Here is a 26,445-nt window from a genome sequence, read left to right as displayed (position 1 = left end):
CTCACACAGCTCACACTGCACTCGCTAAAAGAAACAGTTACACCAACAAATGGGCAAATGGAGGCAGGTAAGGCTGTTTACATGTGAATTTTCATAGACAAATCAGAAATAGAAATGACTGAGATCCTGCCCCTTGCCAAGCTCAAAACCATCCTTCTTCTGCAGGAAGCGTGACAAGGAAAGTCCTAGCAATTTAGGGGAGCAGAATAGTCCCTGCTCCCTTCCTCAAGCTACATCTAAAGAAAAGCCAGTATTTGTAAATAAAGCATTCAGCTTTTTTTTTTTTTTTAATTTTTTTTTTATTATCATTGGTAGCTTAAACTGCAAAAGAATGGGATTTTCTAAGATATGTGGTAGCATCTCAAATCACTCATGCCCCTGCTCAGCTGAAGGTGGGGTGGGAAGTGTACGTGTGCACATTGTGTGTGAAGTCTTTAAATCACTGTCAAGAACGTAACAACCAAAAAGAAAATATTTTCTCTTGCTATGTGCTATTTCTCACTGTCCTTTTCCAGTTTGCTGGTTTTCTTGGTCCATTTCCTTTGTAATAAAAACTCCACATTCTGAATTCTACCTTTACTTCTTGCTCTTATTCTCAACATTCACGTCTATCTTTGTCTACTCTTTTTTGTACCCGCACGCTCCATTTGTCCTATAAGCTACTTCCCTTACCTCCACCCCCCTTTGCCCTTATGCACAGATAAAGCTCCTTCCCCTCACCACTTTGTGTTTAGGTAACTTTGCATTTCTGTACACATAACATCTGCTAGTGACACAGTGATTGCCTATAGACATGTCACTCACTGGGCTCACCTGCACAAAAGAAGGGGTTTCTTAATAAACCAAGAGCGGTAAGTGACAGGACTGCAGCGTGCCGTGTTGACCTCTGCCTATGCAGTGCTGGAGTTCAACTCACCTGTCATTTTACAGCTGCTTAGTATATTTTAAAAAATAATATTTTTTAAAAGATTTTAAAAATCACAAAGCTGACAATCTCTTTGCAAAGTTTTGAAAGACTCAAAGACAGGGGCCCACATACAGGCTAGGGAATGAAAGGGTTACTATAATAAAATAAGGTGTGCGATCCAAAGTTTCATTTGTTCAGAGAGCTATCATTTTAATAAGCTATAAGGCAAACAGAACCTAATATAAAACTACTTTAAAATGACTATACTACCTTCCTCTCTTATTATCTTATCCCAGAAATGTGCCTTCTTCCCCTCTGATAGGGGTTTGGAAATGTTATGAAACAAATTATTCATAGAACAAGAAAACACTGGAAAAGTTGAACCGTCTCCAAAATGTTAAAAATAGTTCTAAAAAATATTCATTCAATGTTTTTGGTTAAATTTGTGACAAGAAAACCTTGCTGGTTTTGCTTTCAACTGTTTACAATATTATCAAAACAAAAAGAATTCAATAGACCTGTTAATTCAACTACTGTGACTTTTCTTTCAAAAAAGTGTAGCGCTTTACAATTACATAGCAGATGGCTGAAATTAATTTTGGAACTGTTAGAACAGGCATGGTGTTCAGGTAAAAAATTAAGAAAGTTACCTTCATCATAGTGTCATTTTCAATCTGCTCCATCCACAAATCCTGTTCATAATAGTATAAGCCATCATTAATAACTTTAGCAAGTTCTGACGTAATTTTTGCACGGCATACATGGTTGCCAGTACGATCTCCACCAGGATGTTTTCTTATATATGGTGGTGTCTGTGTTACAATCAAAATCTTGTTGACGTCCTGATCATCAATTTCATAATCAGAATCACTGTCTGACCAGTCAGTAAATTTATTCTTCCGACCTCGAATTTGTTCCAACTCTTCATCAAACAAAAAATCAAGTTCTTCTTGTTCTTGTTCCTCTGCGGGTGGGGGCAGCTGCTTTTGATCTGATGTCTGATCAGGTACAGGAACGCTTTCCTAAGTTGGAAAAAGTAAGGCATTTTATATTTTAATTGGATAGTGATTATCCAAATGGGAGACAAATAGAACATGATAGAACATTTTCACTAAACAAATGTACGGGAATTAGAAACAATACACCCACTTTCAGATGTTTAAGTAAATTACTGTTCTAAATAATTCTGCCACAAGCTTTTAGAACAATTCTCAATGCACATTACAATACATTTTTCAATAATCAACAAGCACAACTGTCCCTCAGGAGGAAAAAAAAACCACACAGTATTCCTTCTCATTATAGTAAGCTTTGGATCAGGATTTTAAATGCACTTAGTTGTTCTAGGTCTGGTAGAGTAGAAGTACCCACACTAACTATTGCATTATCAAGCATCACATACGTTAAGATGTGAAAAATCTTGTTTTACAGTACAATCTGAAAGTTGGCAGGTTTTGCATTTGTTTATTTAAACGTAACTTAAAGGTTTTTGATTTTACCTTTAGTTTGACCGTGGATGTTCGATGCCTCTTCTTCACTTCTATCCAAGGTTCAGAGTCCAAATCAGGCAAACTTGTAGACAATCCTTTAGGCATTGTCTGAAAATTACTTGTTTCAGTGCTCTCCTTTGGACCCAGCGGGCTTCCCATTCTCGGAGAACTTGGTGCAGACTCTAGCAGTGGAAAAGAGTAGTTCAGTTCCTGTTGCAGGTTGTTTTGGTTTTGTTGTGGGTTTTTGTTTGTTTGTTTTTTAAATTTTTTCACTAGTCTTTCTGTTAACCACAGCTACCATTTTTCTGCCTCCCTGGTCAAATATACCACTGATCAGCAGAATTTATTTTCATTTTTAGGAGATAGCTTTTCACAGTTCACTCAGTATTTTAGGAAAAGATCGATTCTAGCAGCTTATTTATGTGGAAAGTTTCTAACAGTCCAAGAGAAATTATGCATTATTCAGAAAACAAGAGCAGCATCATTATGGACATGTTTTCTCCACACCATCTTCCAGCCCTACAGACGGGTCCCTAACTCAGTTTTCATTCTTCTCATTTAATTCCAGCCAACATTTTAGTAAAATATTTCCTTGCCAAGGGCTGTCAGCGAACAAAGCCATATCCTTATTAATAATGTGAACGAGATCCCCATCCCAAACCAGGATGGGCCAAATAAAGAGTTAACTTTCAGATGCTACCAAAATGAAGCAGATTTTGACTAAAGATAGATTACCATTACTACTTCTACTACTACTACTAAAGGACTGCAGTCGATCATACTATATTCTGGAGAACAGTGACAGCCGTAACACATACGAGACATTTCTACCCACTCCACATGAGCCATGCCAGCCATGTGACTTGGCAACTGCAAGGCTGACAGGCATATCAGCTGAATAAACTGTTACCAAATGTACAAGTTCTATTATGAAATCAGTATCAAGAGGCAAACTTCCTAAGCTAGACAGACAGTCCTAAAGTTATGTTTCTATAAAATAAATCCTTTACCAGCATGCGAGCCAAAAATTTGGCCTGGTATGAATTCTGGACAATTAATGAGCCGAGAAAAGTCAGTCGGTGGCAGACTGCATGGAGGAGGACCGGGAATTGGCCACTTTTCTGGATCAACCCTTTTTCTTATCCTCTGATCCACAGTTTCAACTTCTGTGCTGTCCTTTAGGGCCTGTGTGACAAGCATATTATAAGTTTAAAAACTTTACATACAAAAAAGAAAAAAACCCACAAATTTTGCCATTAAAAGCCTCTTTATAAAATCCTTGTCATTGCAAACAGAAATCTTTTTTAACTTCATAGCACTGTCTTCAAATGGCAGTACAAAATTAACCAAGCAACTTTCTACATACGTATTTCTGAATTATTTTACCTCCAAAATAAGTGCAGCATTTGTGGTCAGCGCTTGCATTCGACGGAAGCTAGCAATCAATGAAACAGGCAGAAATCCTTGTTGGTCCATCTTTCTCCTCAGAAAGAAGTCTCTTTCCAAATTTTCTGTGCTGAAATAATACTCACTGTGGAAAGAAACATACAAATATAAGCCTCTTATAGGTTAACGAAAATCCTAAAATAGCAACTTAGAGATTCCTTGTTAAAGTCTTCCATTAAAAATAGAGCATACTTTGTGATCACAGGTATATCATTATAAGCAAGACTCACAGAACAGCATGCGTGCTCAACATGTTAAGAAAGACTTAGGATCCAGTACAGTAGATAGGGGTACAAATCAAAGCCTTGTTACATTTGCATAAGGAAAAACTATGCTCAGTTTTTCTTTCACCCATCCCCTCCCTTATTACTTACATGAACAGAAGGAAACAACATTCTCTTAGCCTCCATATAGATGAAGGACAACTACTGCTTACAGTCAGGGTATAAGTTATTTCCCACACAGCAGTATCAGTGCACCTTCATCCTGAACTGTATCTTTTCTTTTCCCAGTTTCCAGTATATTAGAAGGTTTAAGTATCCTATCTGAGTGTTGAGGCACATACATGTACTCTGAATCATTACTTCAAGCATGCTTGTGGGAAGATGAGAAAACAAAAATAGTGATGTTGTATTTGTTGTGAAACTGTACCAAAAGGCACAACAGTTCATGGAGAAAGGTAAAGTCTAAAAGAAGCGATGATGTTTAGTGGGTAAAGAGAAGAGGGACAAGGACCATTTCAGGAATCCGACAATACCACAGAACAAGAGAGACAAGGGACAAAGAAATAGCAGAAAGACAAATATCTTTAAACAATGAAGCTGCTCTGTGAAATGATCAGAGTGTCGAGAAGTTTTATACTTAGTGAAGAGAAAAACTAAAGAATTCAAATCATGATCTGTCACACAAAACAAGGGAACGAGAAAACATCCTCCAAAAAAAGAATGGACACCTCCCCCCCAGTGGAATCATGATGACTAGAATCTAGGCCTTTCACAGAGTTTACACATCATACCATGATTTTACATATTACATCCAAGGAATACTACTCCTCACCAGGTTCAGGAAAATGCAGGTAGCGAAATAGTTAATGGAGAGCAATTAAAACTCTATGACACAAAAATAGAGGTAGTGCAAAAATAAAACAAAAGAGCATTAAAATGCTGAGAAAAAAGCGCCACATGCAAACATAAAGTTAATTCTAATTTCAACAAAATATAAAATGTCAAATGTTTCCACCAAAGTTAGGATCAAGGCCAAAGTTACCAAGAGGAGAGGACTCTGATGCCAATATTGACCCAAGGAGAAGCTTGATACCATTTCTTTCTCTAATTTTTGGTAGCTAAAGAAATTCAAAGCAAAAGCTCTCTGCATGTAACACTCAGCTCCAAGACAGAATGAATATAAAGTCTCAAAGTTGGACAATAAGACATACAACAAATGAAAACACTGCCATTACATCAGAGCAAACAGAAGAGAATAAGGCTTTTGGAGAATTAAGCTTTTACTCAGAGCTAAGTAAACTGATCAGTGAAGCAACTGTGCACAAAAAGGTGGTTTCTTTCAAGCATATTCTATTTACTATTCTGAACTGCTACATTTCTTCTCCTCTCCTAATCTAGAAGATAAGCAAGCACAAAAGCCATATATCAACATTTTACTGTTACCTTTACAGTCATACAGTAAAGGTAAAATCTTGTAACGATTCACCTAGTTAAAAATTCCACAAGCAGAAATGGACAATGACTGAACTTGACTCAAACTGCCTCACTTGATGTCCATCACTCTAGAAAAAGGAATGTGAAAGACCATTAATGAGAAATGAAGACAAAGCACAAGTTTGCTCCAAGTAGAGGGACAAGCCTAAACACACCCCCCCGCTCCAGCTTTTCTTTTTCATTTTCCTCAGAGTCCCTCTGCTTATTCTTGAATCGGTGCAGACCTGGATGCATGTCTGAACTTTTCTTTCTTTATCTTGTAAAGAAAGAGGACTTTAAAATAGAGTTCTACTGCATGTTGCAGACCGAGGAGTTGCTAAGCGCTGAAACTTTTCAGGCTGACAACTTCGGCCTGTAATTAAAAACGTTAAAGATATTCTTGTATGTAACACAAACATTACTCTCTCTTACATCAGTGTGGTTCTCGGGACAAGCATAAACTGCTTGACAGCAGTGTATTTCTTACTGTAATTACACACCAACACAGCTGGACAGAGCCTCTAAGATTTTTCCCTATTAAGCAGGTAAACTGTTTGAAAATTCATCAGTTCACTCGGATTCAAACCAATCTCACTTCTCTAATATATCCTGATTTATCTTGGACTCTATAAGGAACTCCAAGACCTAACAGTCCTGTGTAGCTTTATTCTGTATATACTTCCTTCTTTGGCATAGTAACTTTAATATTTTATAACTAAATTATGAAAGGCAGACAAAACCATCCCCAATTTAGAAGCTAATAATCAGCAATTGATGAATAAAATTTGTTTCCCATCATTTTAAAGAAGTTAACAGATAAAAAAAAACCTTTTTTTTTCTTTTTTAAGGAGCATAAAAATAGTGAAGTTATGTTCTAAACCTGCTCAAGAATCTCCCTCTCTCTCATGGAAACCAAACTCCATAATCAAACTGCCTTAGGAGTTCATATCAGACAAGCAACCAATGGCTCTGGTTAGCCAGCCATGCCAAGTCTTCTATTGACACCTGCCAACCTCTTGTTGCTACAATAAAATACAAATATAACCAGAAGTCAGATGTGACCAATGCTGTAACTGACATTTTTCTCAGCAGAGGGGGACATCACCATGTCCTACCTTAGAAGGTCTGGATTCTACACTGCATGCCCAGAAATCTGGCCAACAGTGGAGTGTCTGTGCTCCTCCCTCACTTGTCTGAGGACAGTGCAGGCCGATTATCCTGACATGGGGGTACATGTCCACTGTCAGGTCTCATAGGGGCCTGGCAGCAAGAGTAACAAAAAAGACTGCAATAGAAGTTTTGAAGTTGATAGTCACATGCCAGATACTTTCTGCCCTTAAAGAGGCTTTTTTCTTCCTTTTTGCGTCAACTGTAACAAAAGAAGCAAGAATAAAATAAGCAAGTTGCTTGACAGAATACAAGGGCAATCAAAAACCACCACAAAGGCATCGCAGAGAAATGCCGTTGCAAGCACAGAAGATGAAATATCTGCCAGTGGTGGAAACTGTCTCTTTAAAAATGAACTACTGGTTTCCAGGCCCTTTTTGACTTGTCTCCTGGTGATAATCAGTCTTCCAGATGGTTTCTCATTGCCTAATGGTGTACACGAGAAAGTAAACATTTCAGATTATTGAAAAATCAAGTATCATTGCAAAACTACTCTCTTTCAGTTAAATGTTTCAGATGAAATGCTCTGAAAACATCAAACTAGCAAGACTTCTCAAAGTGAAATTGAGCGCAAATAAGGGAAACATCTAGCTACATCACCCAAGAAGAGCTTTATAGGCAAACAGACCAACAGTACTCAAAAGCACAAGCTCAGAGACATCCATATCTCAATTACATGACGACATAAAAAGAGGGCTATGTACCATAAATAAAGCAGGTATACGAGTTAGAGCCAGACTACAGCACAAGATGCAGCACAGCTTCCTTAAAATTCCTCCCCATCACTCAAGTCTTTCCACCCCACTAGTGAATAAATTCAAACTGACACTGGTAATGGTCAAATCAAGAAGTTAAATTGAAATGCTTTAATCTCCATCTTTATATGGATAACAAGGATTAAGCACTGTTTGGAATGAGTTATTTTATCTTAAATAGATCTCTAAAAATATTTCTACATTAAAAAAATCTACTTACATCTGATGTTTTATATATTCTTTGAGAAGTGCTTCATCCACAGAATACATCTGCACGCCAGTTCCATCACCATAGTAATACATCACACTAGCATTAAACTCGGGTTGAAATACTTGGTCAGTTCCTTCACCATACAGCTCTTGATAACCAATTGAATATTCAAAGTTCACTTCAAAATAAAGCAGAACATAAAAGAAAGATGATGAATAATATTAAGTCCAGCACACAAATATTTTAAGGCATGATACATACTGCTATTTTACTGTTGGTTTTCAGCATCCGATTTTAAGAAGACTTAAGCTATTTAATAAAATTAAGTTACAGGGTACGTTGTTTGAGACAACTCTTACTTGATGTGCAAACAATAACATTATAAACATAGTTTTTAATTTTTTTGCTAAGCATCTACTTCTTTACATACTTCTAGGGTTTCCTCTGCCTCGTCCTCTTCCTCTGCCTCTACCTCTTCCTCTGCCTCTGGAGAATCCACGAACATTGCCACCCTCACTTCTCACGCTGCACACTTCATCATGATCATCTCTCTTTTCTCTATCACGACGCCAATCTTTAAAAGAAAAAAAGCATAATACTTGCAATCATAATGAAATACCACAGTGCCAAAAAGTCCCTGTAACATAGAGTTCTCAGCTTGTGCCCAGGCAATCCACTGACTCGGTCACGCTGGCTGAAGCAGAAAGTCAGATTTGAAGCTGCAAGGGTAAAACCAAAAGGTATGCCCAGCCATGCCTGAGGGTGAGTCGCACAGAAGCTGTTTGCAATGAAGAGTGAATGGGCTTGACTGGCCGTCAATCTCAAATGCTTCTGAAGCAACTGGACACTCTGGTGCCAGCTCAGGGATCACAGTAACTACGATCGCTTGGGAAGGGAAGGAACGATCATGCAATTCTCCTTCCAGGCATGATAATATAGTCTCCTCCTGTGGGCAACTCCCAGTACCTAGAGAGAGCTAGGAAGGGCTGTTGTTAGCTCTTGATGATCCTGCTGGGGGTGGGATTTCCACGGCAATGGCTCTCTGAAGCCTCCCTTTTTTTGCCAGAAGCAGCAGCCTACCATTCCCCTGACTCTGACCATTTAACAGCAATCATTTATTCTCTGCTGATCGTGCCCCAAACTGAGCTTTTAAGTTAGGGATCCCCTTTTGATAACACATGCAAATCTAAGACAACTCTTTAAGAATCTATGAAAGGTTTTCATATAAATATGTGGTCTGCACATAGCAAAGGACAGTGAGAGAAGCAGCAGAAGAAAGGAACGCAAACAGGTCCAAACCAGACCACAAAGAACCACTCACCACAAAACTTAAGAACAGGTGTAATTCTCATTTTATACACGAAGCCCTCTCTCATACCATTTCTTTCTCTTTTCCTAACACTCTCAGAGACTTCCATCTTCAGACAGTCACCCTTGCTTAAAGTTTCTTTAAGTTGTAAGTGGGAAGTCTTCCAGATGCTGGGGTACCTCTTTGTCAGAGGAATGCCTGGGGATACAGCCCCTACTTGATCAAGTTAAGAGTTGCTAAATTTAACAAAGGACTGACTAAAGAGATGATCCTTTGTTCTTGTTTTACCAGCAACTATTTTTAATGAGCCCTACAACAAATTATGTATGCTCATACATTCAAGTTCCTGTACTTTATTTTCTGTCACATAAGATTCGGAATCTATGAATATCATAATCTGTACGGGTGTCCCTCACTGGGAATTTGAATTTTAGCCTTCACACTTGCTACCCTCAACCTTAGAAATCCCAAATGCGTAGATATTATTCGAACTATTTCCCCAAATCAGCTTCATTTTTGCACTCTGAAAGTACGTGTGGCTCAGACACATGCAGAAGTCCTACACGTAACATCTTCATGAGCTAATGTTGTATTTAAGCCTGAAACAAGTGTTTTATTTAAACAGCCAATGTTCCTGAAGAGCAAGAGATGTTTTATGTTCTCTCACACTGAAACTGGTCTTGAATCAGCCTTGAGGTAGAGCTCGTGATACAAGTTTCTGGTCATTTGACCATCCTGAGGAATAATTGCTGAAGAAAGCAATACGCTGGTAAAAAATATTCCCCCTGCCCCTGTCCATCCCTCAGGCATCCAGATCAAACCCTGACATCCATGTTCCTAAAATGACTTCGTAAACAAATCCCATCTCAGTAGCGTCCAGCATTTACTATAATGAGCAAACATTTAAATTGTTAATGTGTATTGTCATTTTAAAACTTAAATGCAAATACATAAACCAAAGAGTTACATTCAGCCTAAGATTCCTGCCGTCTGACAAGCTGTACAGAACACCCAACGACCAGAAACAGCACCAGCTGCGGTGCATTTCTCCCTCTGTTGCGCTAGTACAAGTTTTTGCACGGCCATGCTGAGAAATAGGTCAGGGAACTGAGAGCATTGATCCAACTTGAAGGAAAAAACCAACATCAGTAGAATTGCCAAAGCAGAGTTCAAAGTGTAGGTCCACAAGCAATAGCTCTGGCAGCAAGAAGCTGCGGGAATAGCAGCTGAGCAGGACAAAGCAACCACCTTATGAGAATATTTCCAAACTTTCTGCATCGTAAAGCTGTGGCCCAAGACTCTGTAGGGAGCCATGAAGAGAAAAATATATGCTGCTCTGATTCAGAGCACCAGCATGCATTATAAAGACGGGCTGTTTCTAAACTCAGTTACTCAGCAGAATCAGTGATTGAGACATTACAACTCTGATCAATTTCTGAAGAGGTTAAAAAAAAAAAAAATCTGACAGTAAACTTAAACAAAACTTTCGGATTTAAAATCTGTTAAACTACAGTACAATTTTTTTTTTTTTTGCTGGTTATTGGCAAATATTAACACTAGGCTTTACTTAGTATAGGCAAAGTCAAGTTTCCAACATAAACTGCCAATCTAATGCCTACTCACATGGTACTATACTTTATTTGCCACAAACAGAAAGACCTGGAGATTGAAAACCACTTACTCCTTGCCTCATTCCGTCTGTTGTTATGAGGTATTAACTTGTTTGTTTCCAGCAGAAATCTTGAGCTACTTCGAGAGCCTGGTCTTTCTTGACTGTCTGACCTTATATCGTCCAAGTGAAGTGGCACCCATTTCTGCTTGTTACCTTAAAAAATTAATACTGTATGTGAGGTTTCAGCCCCTGAAAAGATTCTATCGAATTTTTCTTGTAGAACTAGTAACAGTTAATTTCAAAGTTTAAAAACTGGAAGAAGTTTAACATTGAAATTTTAAGACATGATGAATGACGAAACAATAATAAAGGCAGTAAACAGGAATTTCTCAAACTGAAAGGCAACCTTACCTAAGCTTTAAACATATGAAAGGAAGGTGAGCATTTTTATTTAATGAATTTTTGATGTATGGTCCATTACAGAGAATTTATAGGTACTTAAGTGTAAAATATATACAGTAAATTCATTACTATATAATGAATATAATTCGCAACTTGCATATGAAACTTAAAAGGTAAAAAATAGCACATCAAGTTAACCACCAAAATAAAGACTTCAATCACAAACCATAAAAATTTTCCTGAGAATTTAGCTGTGGTACTGTATTTTTACCCTGAGATACTCAAATTAAGTTCATTCATGTGCATCAAAAATCATTAGCAAAGCCGTCTTTTATTGTAGGCTGGCCTAAAATATCCGCTAACCATTTATTTAATGATAATATTTTCTGTTCTATACTTGATTGGTATTGCGGGCTTCATACCTTTGTAGCCAACAAATATAAGCAAATACATAAAATGCATTATCCGCACTGGGCAGGGAGGAATAGGTCATACCTGTGGAATGCTTTACTTTAAATTTCCATTTAGACTGAAAAAAATTAAAAGCAATAAAGGATTTGTTTTTAAACATATACATAGGAAGATTAACTAATCTGAACAACAAAGATCTTTAGGATCTGAAGAAATATCAGCAGAGAAACAAGAAAAAAAAAGAAACAGCTGATGGAAGCAGTATCTTAAAACTCTCAGCTGTTTCTCCAGCCTACTGAAGTCTAAAGACCAAATGAGATACATTAAAAATAAGAGGCAAACCTGTAACAGACTGGATCAAAAGGAAATTAATAACCTGGTTTAGTTTCCAAGTGATCACTTCAAAGCGTAAGCTAATAGTAAAACATGAAAATTAAAATGTTACTATATATAGTAACACACACACATATATATGAAGTTAAATTAACATAACACTATCTAGTTAATGAAAGGAAGATGTGAGAGACAGTAATGGTTTGTACAGTCATGCTAAAATTTTCCAGAAACTGCCAGAGCTCCATGGACCATCAGCAGGACATGAGCTGCTTTTTCCCCAGAATTCCTATTTGACTAAACAGAACACTCCAAAACCTGAGACATGAAGCCTGTTTTAAGCTTCCTAGCAGAAAGCAATATATCCCGTTAATCACCTAGAAAATGCAAAACAAAAAGTTTCATCAGGTCATTCAACCGGAATTAACGTATCTCTATCAATGGTGACTTACTGCACTATACATAGTGTCCAGACTGACCTTTTTTCCTTTGGTTATTAGTGTGAGCTTCATCTTCGCTAATATTATCTCCTGGACCATCTGGCTTTGCCTCCAGGTTGTCCTTGATTCCATTATTGCTTTTCTGATCATATTTCTCTTCCTTTTCTCTTCTGTTTGTTGGCTTCTTACTGTGACTTACAGTCTTACACTGCAAGAGATACTCGTAATTATTTCTGACACTACAGCTGCTGATAGTAAAAGGTATAAATTTACCTATTAAAATTCCTCTATCATTACCTGTTCTCAACCTCTTCAGTAGGGCGAGTTTTAGGAACTGTGTTATTTTGTAAAGTCTCATTTTAAATAGTTCTATTTTCTGCTAACTTGGCAAGACTATAAAAAGAAAGTTTTTGTCTATTTGTTTTTTTAACTGAAGATGTAGAATTGTGGAGTGCACAATAATCATGTTTCATTATCTCAGGATTGAAATTTATTCTACAGGAAAGAAAGAAATATTACTCATCAGTACCTACCATTCAGACTGATTATCTTTAAAAAGCTGTGCTTACAGAATACTGAATGGTAAATCAGAAATTCCCATGATGCTCTTTAATCCCAACAGCATGCCAAATGTTAATGTAAACTGTAAGGAGGCATAGGTCATAACTCTGAAAATTCTGTTCCACTAAATCAGAACCGAACCAAAGATCAGAGGACGTGGAGGTGTATGATTACAGATTTTTTTTTCCCCCACATTAGAATATGGCATTTAGTGGGAACTGTGTGCCTTTCAGTAGTGCCAACACCCTGCAAATCATCACTTCTTGGAAATCCCACAGAAAAACATGTTTCAAAGAAGGCAAAATGAACAGCATTTTAGTGAATAATAGTAGAAAGTTTCATTTTTCCCCAGTATCAATACAGGCTGGGGGATGAAGGGATTGAAAGCAGCCCTGAGGAGAAGGACTTGGGGGTGTTGGTTGATGAGAAGCTGGACACAAGCCAGCAATGTGCGCTCACAGCGCAGAAAGCCAACGCGTCCTGGGCTGCATTAAAAGCAGCATGGTCAGCAGGGCGAGGGAGGTGGTTCTACCCCTCTACTCCGCTCTGGTGAGACCCCACCTGGAGTACTGCGTCCAGCTCTGGAGCCCCCAACACAAGAAGGACATGGACCTGTTGGAGGGAGTCCAGAGGAAGCCACAAAGATGATCAGAGGGCTGGAGCACCTCTCCTATGAAGACAGGCTAAGAGAGTTGGGGTTGTTCAGCCTGGAGAAGAGAAGGCTCTAGGCAGACCTTATAGCAGCCTTTCTGTACTTAAAGAGGGCCTACAGGAAAGATGGGGACAGACTTTTTAGTAGGGCCTTAGTGACAGGACAAGGGGTAATGGTTTTAAACTGAAAGAGGGTATTTTCAGACTAGATATAGGAAGAAATTTTTCACGATGAGGGTGGTGAAACACTGGCCCAGGTTGCCCAGAGAGGTGGTAGATGGCCCATCCCTGGAAACATTCAAGGTCAGGTTGGATGGGACTCTGAACAACCTGATTTAGTGGAAGATGTCCCTGCTCATTGCAGGGGGGTCAGACTAGGTGACCTTTAACGGTCCCTTCCAACTCAAATCATCTTATGATCAGATATAATATCTACCTGCAAAATTAAGCTTCACAGACACTCCTGCCAAACAGAAAGAATACTGCTATGTTGTGGAGTTAGCTTTGAACCTGCTGAAGTACACACAGCAGATACTGCAGTACAGCGCCATTATTAATTTCAACGCAAAGCCTTCCCTTAGACAAATCAATTGAGATTAAAAACAAACTAAATGTTATTTGGTTTAACAGACACTACATGAATTTGTGTACTGAAATTCTCTCATACTGAATTCAGCAAAAGGTTAATTAACATCCAAGCAATACAATCTAGACCATCTGGCCAACCAAAAATTCTTTTAAAAAATACTCTTAAAGCAGTCTATTTCTGACAGAAAGCATCAAATGTGTATATTCTTATGAAACACTACATACGTATCTCTCAGCTACTCTGATTAGTACTGTACAGACATCATTAATCCTATCAAAATTTGACCTAATAACGAAGTAGATGATAAAGACCTGCAGTACTAAAGAGAAGGCAACAGACAGGGGTGCATGTCTTAAGTCACTAAAATCAGTGCTTCCAAAAAAAAAAAAAAAAGAAAAAAAGAGATGTTAAAATAAGCATATTCTAGATTTAGTCACAAATCAACATTAGCATTTACAAATATTATTAAAGGGTGTAAAATTTAATCCTTTTAATGATACTCAATCTCTCGGATCTAAGCTCAACAGAGCCTCTCCTTTCCTGAGCATCAGAACATGATAGAAAATATCATTATTTTCTGGACACAGTTACAAGAGTTTCTCTGTGCTGTGTCTCATGTGTTACAACACTAGTCTCTGATAAGTTACAAACAAAAAGTACTGCATAGTGGAACTGACCACACAATCTTCAAGAACAGCATTTTTGAGTTATCAGACTGTAGCAAATGAAGAGGCTGTGCACCTGCGGTATAAAAAGCACACGTGAACTTAACTCTGATCTTATGAGTAACTCAGGAAGGACTATGATGCACAGCCGAGAGTTATACAGCTCTAATGCCACCAGATAAATTGGCAGCTTTAGGATGCAAGTCATGCATCCTTCATGATATTGTTAATCACCACTGTCTCCTTCTGAAGTGTCAGCCTCTTCCGTTCACACCTCAGCAATTGACAGGAATATTGATGACACAGAAGCTTAGAAATACTTTTTAAATAAATAAAAAAAAAAAAAAAACAAATCAAGGATCTTGTATAAATCCTAAACCATGATGGGATGTATGCATACACTAAAGTATTCTAACTGGTATGTGAGCAACTGAACGAGCATTAATTTATTGGCATATAATCGATGCAGGTTTTAAAGATTTTTCTAGCAATCTCAAAGATTTTCTCTGAGATCCTGTAGAATAAGCTACTAGGAGGCAAACTCTGCCTAGCAGTAAACATAATGCTGTGTCAAATCTACAGACATCTGTAATTTTTGACCTGCAACACTAAAAGCCTGGTTAGACACCTGAAAATGCTTTGTTGCTGACACAAACAACAAAGTTATGCCAATCAGTTGAGAGAGAAGGCAGGGTGTTAGAAACTGAGCCCTCAGGACAAATGATTTACACCAAACTACCTTAATACTTTTCTTCAGTTTTCATTTGGACACTTTCAATTGTACAGTGCACACTACTGAACCCACATCTTCTGGTTTCCCTCACCAACAAAACAGTAAAAGCATCACAGGGGTGCTGTAGAACTAAAGCAAAGAGCAAAATGGCACCTCATATCTTGCAATAATCTGTGCTCTGTTCTTGTTTTAAATAGCATAAAAGAGGTGTAAGATATATTGTGCACTTATCCCTTGAGATAAAGTGAAAGGAAGATAATCTGATGGAATAGATGTTAACTAAACATCCAGCAAGGGAAAAAATATATCAGAGAAATAGGGCAAGGATAACTAAGTTGTCTTAAGACAATCTGCACAAAGCATTCTGCATCACAAGAGAGGGGAGCACGTTCACAATCCCAAAGACTTCTCCTCTGTGCATAAACTTCCCAATGAGTAGAAAAGTGAAATATAAGTTTTAAAGTGTTGGAGTAAATATGGCACATTTTTACCTACGTGTCCATGGCACACCACTAACGATAAACGGAGTGTACGTGTGTGGGCTTGTGAAGGATTCAGAAATTCCAGTACCAGTGCAGACAGCTAAGCACGGACAACTAACCTGAATTATTTCTGCTGAATTATTTCAGAAAAAAATTCCGCTGAAACCCTACAACACCCAAAGCACATTCAGGGCGGGATGGTATTAAGCACAAAAGTCATTATGTTTTTTTAAAAAAAAATATTGAAGATAACAAAGGATACTTACTTCATTGTTTGCTATTTCGCTTGGTGTTGGCCAGTTTGTGATATCACCAAAATCACCGGCCTGCAAAGATGACAAACAGTTTATACTACTTCCTCGATTTAGTCCTCCTTAATACATGGAAGATGTCAGTCATGAGTCAGACGGCCAGCATACTGCTTTGAGCAGAATTGTTACAAGTAACAATTTTTAAAAACTGAGAAATACAACAGAAAACAAACTCACAGCTTTTGAAAACAGAATATGATCAACTGTAGAAATGACCATTCACCACAGTTACATCCAAATCAAGGTCCAATACATTTTAGTTTGCAATTAGTGTGTCTAAAGAATGCCTTCATGAAGAACATTTCAAGTGGGCACAGCCAAGAAAAGATAGCAAGCAAGCAAAAGTTTCTAGTTTCTATTATAAAACAAACTAAGAGGGCTTATGACTTTTGAGCAGAGAAGACAATTGTCAGATTAAATGTTGTCTTACACATAGCTTCCTATGTGATTTAAAGGTATCTACTGTTTAAGTCTTTTAGCTTTTGGAAGACCTTTGAGCACAGGTATTATGCAACCTAAAACGGGGTAACTGTACAAAATTTTAGAAACTTAGTTTTTCAATAAAAGGATTCAGTGTCCCCTGTTGTCATAATGATAATTTTATAACAGCACATAAAGCACACACACCACATAATACGCAAAAAGGATTTCCAAAACACATCTAGCAGCACTTGGGCTCAAGTGATGTTGTTTCTTTGCAGCCCCTTCACATTTTTACATAATCCCATTGCTTTTTTAAACAAAAGTGCCTTTCCTTATCTCTCATACACACACCACTTTAGCAGCCCTTCTAATTTTAAATTTACATTCCTTTTTTACTTTTTTCTGTCTTCAAAATTAACCATTACTAAGGCAGAACATAACACTTCTGGTTATAACTTCAAAATACCTTGCTATCTTTTTATTTTAGTAATATCAGCTATTTACCATATTGAATATTTACAGCTAGAAATGCCTTCATTTTCCTACCACATTATCAGCTGAGCTAAATGCCATTTTAGATTAACAGGTTAGGTTAACTGGGATTTCTAACACCATCAGTCTAGTAACTCATAGCTAAATGTCCTTCTGGCAAATACAAACCTTGCTGGATTTCCTTGTCCTGGGTTTCGCTGCTTTTATAACTTTAGTGGAATTTTGCAGTTCTGAAAGGGAAGAAAAATATTTTCAGGTGAAGAATTAGACTGTACTTTAAAAGAGGAGGGAAGTATACTTTAAGAACTCTGTTTAACTATCTCATACTACACCAATGTTTTTCTGAGGCCTTGGTATTGAAGTCAATGAACATTTCCATAAGGTATCTAATAGTACACGACATTGAAATTTCAACTCACATTCCTACTAAGTGTAAATAATCTTGAAAACCACGTGTACAAGATACCGTGTAACACAGCATTTAAGCACTTGCTCAGCTATAAGGTCAAGACTATTTGAAAGTGCTGGTGTCTTAACCTAAGCAGCAGCAAAGAAAATGAGCCCCTGAAATACATTTAAATTGTTATCCTATTAGATGCTATATTTATAAGGCAGAATTAATTTACGAAATCTATCATTATGCAAGTATGAAAAAAACAGATGCAATTACTTATTCACAAATTCCTAGTAATTTCCTTTTATAAGCAATTACTCAAATGCCAAATAAAATTTAGCCATATTGCTCACAATCAAGCCAAAGCAATGAAGAAAAATACAAGGAAAGGTGAAAAGAGAAAATGACTAGAAGAACTACATTAAGACTAATAAATTTTAATGCCCAATTTCCACAATGGATATGTTTATGATAAATATGAGCATCTGTAATGAAGCTGACACTTACACATTTTCAGAACCATCCTGAATCAAGACCTGAACCATATAATGATGATCCCACCTGATCTCCCAAGCAAGTTTCCATTATAATTCTACCAGTAATATTTGCCAGGAATTAATAAACAAATTGGAAATAACTCTCATTTATGGCAACGTTATTAAGCCTAGGATCAATAGGGTCCAGGATCAATAACCTACGTTGAAAAAAAAAGTCTAGTTAAACTTATTAAGTCTTTTAATACATGTGCAATTACCCTTCTGCATATAAATCCATTTTTCTTATTCTGTGCTATTTTTCCTGAACCATCTTAATTGTGTTCTACTTTTTGCATTGGGAATTTAGGGGAAAAAACCCACTAGTATCAGGCAATTTTTCTTGGAGATTAGAATTGAGACAGAGGAAACCACCTCATAATTTCTCTTGTTAACCCCTGGTTCTGTTCCCGCAACATGTACTTTCCCCTAGAGAAGCGGTCACAACCTTTCCTTGAAACTTTTTATTCAGTATTTCAGTGCAAGACAAGCTTGAAACATTGAACATGAATGAAATCACTAGTGGATTATTATTTCATACAGGGATAACATCACCTCCTCAACCATTATCTCTTTCACATCCAGTGACTAATCTTCCTTATCACAGCTTCACACTGGGAACCCCACCCTCGTACCCCTGTGACTCTGAAAACCCTCTCTGTCTGCTTCCTGGAAGACACTGTAAACGTTAGAAGCATAAACTAATGTAGACTCCATATTCCACTGTAAATTATATTAATACTGCTATATACGACTTGCACATCACATAAAACATGTGAATTCATTGAATCCTGATCAGCCCGTGACCTTTGCCACACCATTTACCAGCAGGTTTTTTTCCTCTCCTACAGATCTGCTTTTTAAAACAAAGACAAAACACACACCCCCAAACTGCGTCTTTCTTGTTATTCAGTCTCAATTAACTTTAGACTGAGAGCTTGCAGAAACACACAGTGACTGCGCAATCCTAATTTTTACTTGTCATTCAATAATAAACTAATTGCCCTTTACAAAACAAGACAAACAGCTCTAGAGGTGGAGTAGCAAACAAATTTGTAATTTTCTCCAACAAAACTACCAATTATCTGTAAAGGTAAACTGACGTCCCATAGCATTTGTCCTCCAGTAGTCTGTAAACACACCTCTCTCTTTAGCTGTTCAATTACCTTACTGAAGCCCTTTTTCCATCTCACAGCACTTTTACTGAAATTGCTGCTGAAGGACTGCTCTGCCAGAACTTCTACTCTGTGTGTCACCAGGGCGTAGCAAGGCATTCAAAAATAAAAGACTGAATGTCGCTACACTATCTTAGTCATGGGATATTATTCCAAGTGGCAGGAGAGGCCATCTGAATCGAGTAGAATGAGACCCAACTAGTTTTAAGGATTCTCTCTTATCTGTATGTAGTAATCCAAGACTTGGAAGATGCATTTGCACACTAAATGAAAAGAAAATGAGTATTAGGCAACATGCCGCCTAGTTGATGATGCCCTTTCTGAATGCAAAAACCTGAGACCTCACCACGCTCTGTACCTCCCTTCCCAAAAACAACCCCACAGAGTTTCTGGCCCTCTGAAACGAGCTGTGCTCAAAACTAAATTTAACTGATCTTTCCTAATGGGCTTTCTGGGGCTTATCATGTGAGAGTTGGATTTTAGTGTGAAGCATGAAAGGGAAGATTATAGTGGAGAAGAAAAAAAAATATTGAGGGTGGTAGAGTAAAAGAACAAAACATCAGATAATTTACAGGTTTTACCCATCTGTTAGTTGTTATGAACAGGTCTAGAGACACCGTTCAGGCAAAACTTACTGTGGAGTGCATTTAGATAAAAGCTCTATGCTTAATATTACCCTGGTGTTTGGTTTCAACATCACATAACAGTGCTGAATACCCAGAAACGGCATCTTCAGTACATTGCTCCAGCAGAACCCAACGAGCCCTTGCAAATAAAACTACTTCACTTATTGTTAATTCCAACCTAACTGTATTAAAATGGTTTATTCAGTCATATGCTACAAGGTAAGCTGTTTAGTAACGGCATGCTGCGTTGATAAATGAATTCAGTTATCTTCAATTACTTTACTTGCCGGGTTTCAGCTGAGTTTTCAGGGAGTGGGGAAAAAAAAATAAAAATCAAGGATGAGGACGTTTAATTGCCAGTTATCATCTGTCAATCACTGAACTCCATTCGGTAAAGATGTCATCCATATGAAAACAGAAATCAGCCTTCAAAGCCATTTTTATTATGGTCCTTCCAAGTCTCTTAATACACCACATCCTAACACAAGGTATTTTCTGCGGAAAGATATGGATGTGCAAACATGCCAAGGGCAGTATGTCAGGACACATGGGACAACAGTTCTGAAAAATGAAAGATGACCTTTGGAACCGCTAAAGCAGCAGCAATCCTCTGGGACAAGGGCAACAGAAAAGGAAAAGCAGACTGGATGCTGCACAGAGATTAAGAGAAGCAAAGCTTGTACGTAAAGATGTGTCACCAAAGTACTACTGATTACAAGGAAAATAATGTTTTCAGTAGTAGTACTTCAGAATGGATGGTTTGAAGTTCTGCAAATAACTAGTCAGCAAGTAATTTGTTGTGGTAGAAGGGAAGGGATGATGTTGCCAACTTCTGAAAGCAAAGCCTATTAATAAAAGATGGAACACATTCTAATTTTGATACAAACACAGCTTATACTGTATGGATTTCTAGAGAATATTAAACTTTTATTTTTACTTGAACTACACTTGTATTTCCTTCAGTGAAGGAAAAACATCACATAAGTACCAGAAGTGCTTCAGGAAGCCGTTGAAATCACCCAGCAGAAGAGCTCTTCAAAATTACAGCAGAACATGTTTGTTGAACTTGTACAACATTTTCCTTTCAAAGCACAGTTTGAAACTTCACAGTATAATCCATTTTTAAACAAGGTAAGCTTTTCTTAAATCTTTTGCTTTAACAGGTAAGTGTGAAAGTCTTGCAAATGAGACACAACAAGCCCTTGAAGTATATCATTTAAATCTAGAGCATGGATTTAGATTCAAGATTCTCTGAAATAAAAAAAAAACCCAACCAACAGTAATTATGCTAACATCCTTTCCTATAAGAGTTCCAGCATTTTATAGCAAAACTCCATTAGATTGACGTTCTTCACACTACTTGAACAACTAACCAAGGCAGTGAGTTGACACCTGCATCCTTCCACCTATTTACATTCAAAACCAGTCAGTTTTTCAATACACCAAGCAATAGGTGGAAAAACAAACAAACCAACCACAGCAATACGATTGATTAATCATTATACTATTTATTTTCCTTGCACTTCACTTCTCATCTCATTTTTTTCTTAGCTTCTTCATGGAAAGCTGCGACCTGTGACTCAATTTCTACAAAAGCTTTCACGGTCTAATGGGAGCACATGCTAGAACACAGAAAGCCAGCATGGTGTCTCAGGCTCTAGGCAGCCAGGTGGATTCCTCTGTCATAACAGGTCTCCAGTTTAGAAACAAACAAAACCTACCATGTGAAATTACATATGCTGTTATATACAACTAAAACACAGACAGCAGGTTTGTAAAGACCATGTTTTTAATCCCTTCAGGGTTGGGGTAATTGTCAATGGTGTACTTTCTGATAATTCTTAATTTTTAAAAGCTGCTATTCAAACACTCAGTGAATTCATAAGAACTAGTACCTGCCTTAGATAAACCAAAAAAATTTGATAATCAGATCATTTACCCATTTACTAATCAAAAGCTTGCTATTCTTAGTTACAGTGTACCTTTACTAAACTGTACTTTTACAACCTGTTTGCTAACAGACTAAAGTTAATTAATTTATACAATAGCACTACAGCAAACTGGTTCTGCTACCAAAATATCAATCAGATAAAAGGTGTTCTTTGACACCCAGAAATAAATGCAATGAAGAAAGACAAACTGAGCGCAATATAAAAGACTAAAGTGTGCAGTCATTCTAATTAACTACATCATTCAAGCACATTAGGAAGCAAACCTACTTCAACCACATAAGCAGCACAGGCATTTTTCTTCATTGAACACTTTCATAAATTTCATGAAGAATTTTTGAATAATCATCAGAGACCCACATCAGCTATGCAAGTCACGTGAAGTCTAGAGAACCTGTCATTCAGATTCCCTTTTGCAAGCTTACAAAAAGGGCATTGCTTTAGGTTTCATCAAACGAAGAGGTGGGAGAACTTTCATAATAAAATTATTTCAATTACTCCATCCTGGACAAATTATTTATACGGATGGAGGGTAACTAGCCTCTTCTGCGAGGTCCCAGCTCTGAGGGGTAGCTGAGGAAAAACAAGACTCAGAAGACAGACAAGGAACACAGGACTAACGCTGGGTTGTTCCACAGCTTCTGTATGGATACATCTTGTCAGCTCAATTTAATGAAAAGCTTATCTTGTTACTTTGTAAAAAATTATCTACAAGTTTAGATGGGGCTTCTTCCTTGGAATTGTTTCTCCCCTCTTACTCATAGAGCTTCAACTCGAAGAACTGAAGACTTACTGCAATATATTGGCTGGTCACTATAAGGAAAGGTGAGGGGAGGAAGACGCGCTGCTGAAGTACCTTTCATCATTTGACAGCCTCCACTAAAGCTAACTCCCTGTGCTCACCATCACCAGGATTAGACAGAAGCCTATTAACTTCACTAGCAATTTCATACAGCTACGAGTCTGTCTTTAGGAGTTAAATGGAGATTAGGATGTAAAAGTAGCTATATAATTCTAAAGTTACTCTGTTTAAAAGAGAAGTTTAATAAAAGGCTTAGTCGGAAACAATGAACTGTGGTGACAAACACCATGAAAAATTCAAGTAGGTTTACATTAGGTGTTTAGTTTACTACAACGTGATTAAAACCTACTAACATATCTGAGACAAAAAAATAATAGGTCATAGTAACAACATTTTGACCAAATTCTTTCATCAAGAATTTTAAGCCTTTTACATTACTTTTTTCCTTCTAGTGTCAGGTGACATTAACAGTTTCTTTTGGTAACAAGAGTCAGGTTTGCCTCTATTACAAACTAACACCACGCTAAATTGAAAGTCAAAAGATGACAGACGAGTCAATTTTCTCAAGTGTGTAACTATCACTGAACATACCATATGTGCACGTCTCAGGAAACCTTCCACAAATTAAGCCAGGATCAACAAGTCAAACAGGATTCAGTCACTACTTTGATGCGAGATTCTTTTACGTTTTATTATCCTCTTTACAGATAGTTTTACATTCCATCCCAGTAGTATTTCTGCTCATCTACTTATTATTACACATGACTAATTTCCATACTACTACATTCATAAGGGCCTAGCATGACTGATTTCACTTTGCCAGCATGCAATTAGTTACTCCAAAATACACCCCTTGTTGCAGATAGAGGCACATGGCAATTCCTTCCTTCAAACAGACAGGAAAGATCATCTGCTTTGTCTTTGACAAGGGAAAGAGCGGTGGCTCCTTCAATGGTGCTTTTGGTGGTGGCCAAACCAAAACGTGCGCCATGGTATGTGTTCTTCACCAATGCCTTTACCAGCAACAGCGACTCCCGTATTTGCTAAGTTATACACTTGCCACTGGAGATGATGTTTCAGTGCAACTAGTCAGTTTAGTATTAATTTGACAAAGGGTAAGCACAACTTTTACACAGAGGAAAAAGAATTTAAAGTTCTCTGAAATCATCAAATTAGGCATATAATGTGCACAGTGTATGAACTCACTGCCTCCTTTCTCTCTTCCCCTTCAACAACTATTTGTGTGTTTTATCTTAAGTGGAAAAGTAAACTTTACAGAAAGTGAAGCACGAGGTGCTAATGCAACAAAAGAAGTCTTCCCAATGCTTCTGATGTACCATTATTATTATTACTGTCACCGCAAGCCAAATGAGTGACAAGTTCTCTTTCATGTATGGACAAGACCACAAGCTGATGCCCAGCAAGCTGGATTGTAGAAGCTATACATAAATAGGTATTTACAAGTGCATTAGTACATGCAAACAAAACAGTCAAAATGATAAAGGTGACTATATGTGTTGCCAAAAGGTTTGATCTTCAGCTAAGTAGAAATTTTGTGGTCTGGAGAACTCCTCTGCTTGCATGACCTGTACACTTGAAACTATAAATTATATATTTCTCTTTGTGAAGGAAGTACGTATTTAATTCAAGGATAAAAGTGACTGTGAGATCACAAAAAGGTTTGTCAGGTGCCTTCAGGAGCAAGTGCTGAGATTGAAATTCTCAGGAAACACAGGCTAAAATACATATTTTGAGGTCAGCAGTTTACTTCCAGCCAAGAATAATACTCCAAGAAGCTGCTAACTTCTAGGAACGCTTTGCTAGCCTAAGCATAAAGCCTGGCAATTTCAAGTCAGGTCTTCAACAACCAACTTTGTAAAGCTACCTGCCTGTTTAGTTGGTATGGAGCCTATAAAGTAGCTTTATCTTATGTGTAGTGATTAAAGGCCAGAAAATTATACCATGGCTACTCTCGCTCTGGCTCTTTCCACATAAACTGTTTGAATCCTGCGAGCGAGCAACTGACTAGTTTTGTTAACGTTTACAGCCTCTGCAATCCAAAAACCGAGTAACGGGTCGTACAGAGGGCCTCGCTATATAATTAGGCAAAGACGACCTGCGGTAAAGCAAACGGGATTGAGCGATATTTCTAAAAAAAGGCAAAGCGAGACAAGCAGCTCACCGGCCCTATTCGCCACTACCACAGCCCAGCGCCATGCGGAGCTCGCCCGAGGCCACCAACGCCCCGTCCCCCAGGCCGGGGGCGACCATTTGCAAGTCCCGGGAGCCAGCGGCCGGCACGTCGACTCCCTCACCCCAATTCTGTCGTGTCGTCCCCGTCCGTCCCCCCGTTCCCGCCAGGAGCCGGGTAGAGGCCGAACACCCCCGCCCCCCCTCCCCGGTTCGTCCCCCGTCCCCTCTGTGGCTTCCCTCCTCTGCCCATGTATGTCAAACGCCGGAGCGCCCGCCTGGGCTCCCGCCGATCCGCACCGGGCCCTGCCCGCCTGGCGAGAAACAGGCTATTTTCGTTTCTAAAATTGAAACGAACCAACTAACCTCCAAAACAGAAACCCCACCACCACACGCCAGCCAGCCCCCGGCCCGCCCCCCCTCCCCTCCCAATCACCCCCGGGCCCGGCCCGGCCGCCGCACCTGGGTCCTGCGGGCCGAGCTGCCCGTCCGCGGCGGGCGGCGAGGGGCTGTCCCCCGCGGGTCTGCGCCTCGTCCATGGGTTCTCCTTAGGCGGCGGAGCTTCCACCGCCGGTCGCCCCCGCCGCTGCCGGCCGCTCTCCTCCACGGCCTCCTCCCCGGGCTCCAGCCGCCGGGGCTCCTCCGACTCCCGAGGACGACTGACTACTGGGCCGCCACCCTCAGCCGCCCTCAGCTCGGCGGGCACCGCCGATACCTGCGCCGCGGACATGCCCTGCCGCCCGCCGAGGGGGAGCCGAGCCTGAGGGGAGGCGGGGGGGGGGGGGGGAGCCCGCCTCCTTCCCCTCAGCACCGCCCCGCCGGCCGCGGCTCCGGCGGATCCGCTGTCAGCTCCCCCGGCCGGGCCGCAGTGCCGCTCGCTCCCCCTTCTCCCTCCTTCCCCTCAGCCAAGCTGCCGTGAGGCGGGGGGGGAGCGAGGGCGGGAGAACGACCCGCTGCCGCCTCCTCCTCCTCCTCCTGAGGGACGGGAGGCGCCGCTGGCCCCGCTCGGCCCGGCCCGCGTGGAGACGGGGGGTGCGCGAGCGGCGGCCGCCGTAGCAGCCAGGCGGAGGGGAGGGGCGGGGCTTGGGAGGGGGGGGGGGGGGGGAGGAGGGGGCACTCCCGTGCGTTATGACCTCACAGCGGCCGGGATCGAGCACGGCGCCGCGAGCTCCCCCCCCGCCCCGTTTCGCGCGCCCGCGGGAGCGGCGGTGCCGCTTCCCCCTCCCGAGTTAAGCACCTGCTTAAGTAACGCGGCAAGCGCACCCCCAGCCACTCAGCCGGTTAAAAAGCTTTATAATTTATTTATAAGCTCCGTTAGTAACGCGCCCCGCTCTGACCCGGCGTTAATGAACTCGCACTAATTAAAAAAAAAAAAAAGCCCACGCCGGTGGGCGAGCGGGCGGGCGGCAGCGAGCGCACTCGCGGGAACACGGCGCGCACACACTGCTGCGAAAAACAGCGACAAATAAATCAGCCCGACAGCTGCTCCGCGGTGCTGAGGGCACGGGCTCAGCTTTGACAACCTCATTGGAACGGGTGATTTTGTACTTTTACATTTAAGATGAAGTCTACTTCTTGAAGTGAAAGGCGGGGGAAGGCAAGGCAGGGCACGACCGCCCAAGGCGCGGCGGCTGCCGGGTCGCGGCTCGCCGTTACACACCCCGCTCAGGAAGGTTTAAGCTCTGGGTA

At 39.8% G+C, this 26,445-nt stretch overlaps 1 protein-coding gene across 1 annotated transcript in view; it reads right to left on the bottom strand.

The window, feature by feature from the left end:
- The window catches only part of LARP1B (La ribonucleoprotein 1B), a 33,095-nt gene extending 7,578 nt beyond the window's left edge, over window positions 1-25,517 (bottom strand). Inside the window, exons 1-11 of the mRNA XM_082482145.1 lie at window positions 25,219-25,517; window positions 17,256-17,317; window positions 16,128-16,187; window positions 12,220-12,388; window positions 10,664-10,807; window positions 8,104-8,247; window positions 7,683-7,851; window positions 3,784-3,928; window positions 3,408-3,582; window positions 2,407-2,579; window positions 1,558-1,929 (exon numbers count right to left, since the gene is read on the bottom strand). Coding sequence (XP_082338271.1) covers window positions 1,558-1,929; window positions 2,407-2,579; window positions 3,408-3,582; window positions 3,784-3,928; window positions 7,683-7,851; window positions 8,104-8,247; window positions 10,664-10,807; window positions 12,220-12,388; window positions 16,128-16,187; window positions 17,256-17,317; window positions 25,219-25,486 — 1,881 coding nt within the window. The 5' untranslated portion in view covers window positions 25,487-25,517. The remainder of the gene's footprint in view (window positions 1-1,557; window positions 1,930-2,406; window positions 2,580-3,407; window positions 3,583-3,783; window positions 3,929-7,682; window positions 7,852-8,103; window positions 8,248-10,663; window positions 10,808-12,219; window positions 12,389-16,127; window positions 16,188-17,255; window positions 17,318-25,218) is intronic.
- Between the last annotated feature and the right edge of the window lie 928 nt (window positions 25,518-26,445).

The sequence above is a fragment of the Vanellus vanellus genome (assembly GCF_965231255.1).
Source record: "Vanellus vanellus genome assembly, chromosome: 4".
Lineage (NCBI taxonomy): Eukaryota > Metazoa > Chordata > Aves > Charadriiformes > Charadriidae > Vanellus > Vanellus vanellus.
This window is presented reverse-complemented; position numbering and strand designations above follow the sequence as displayed.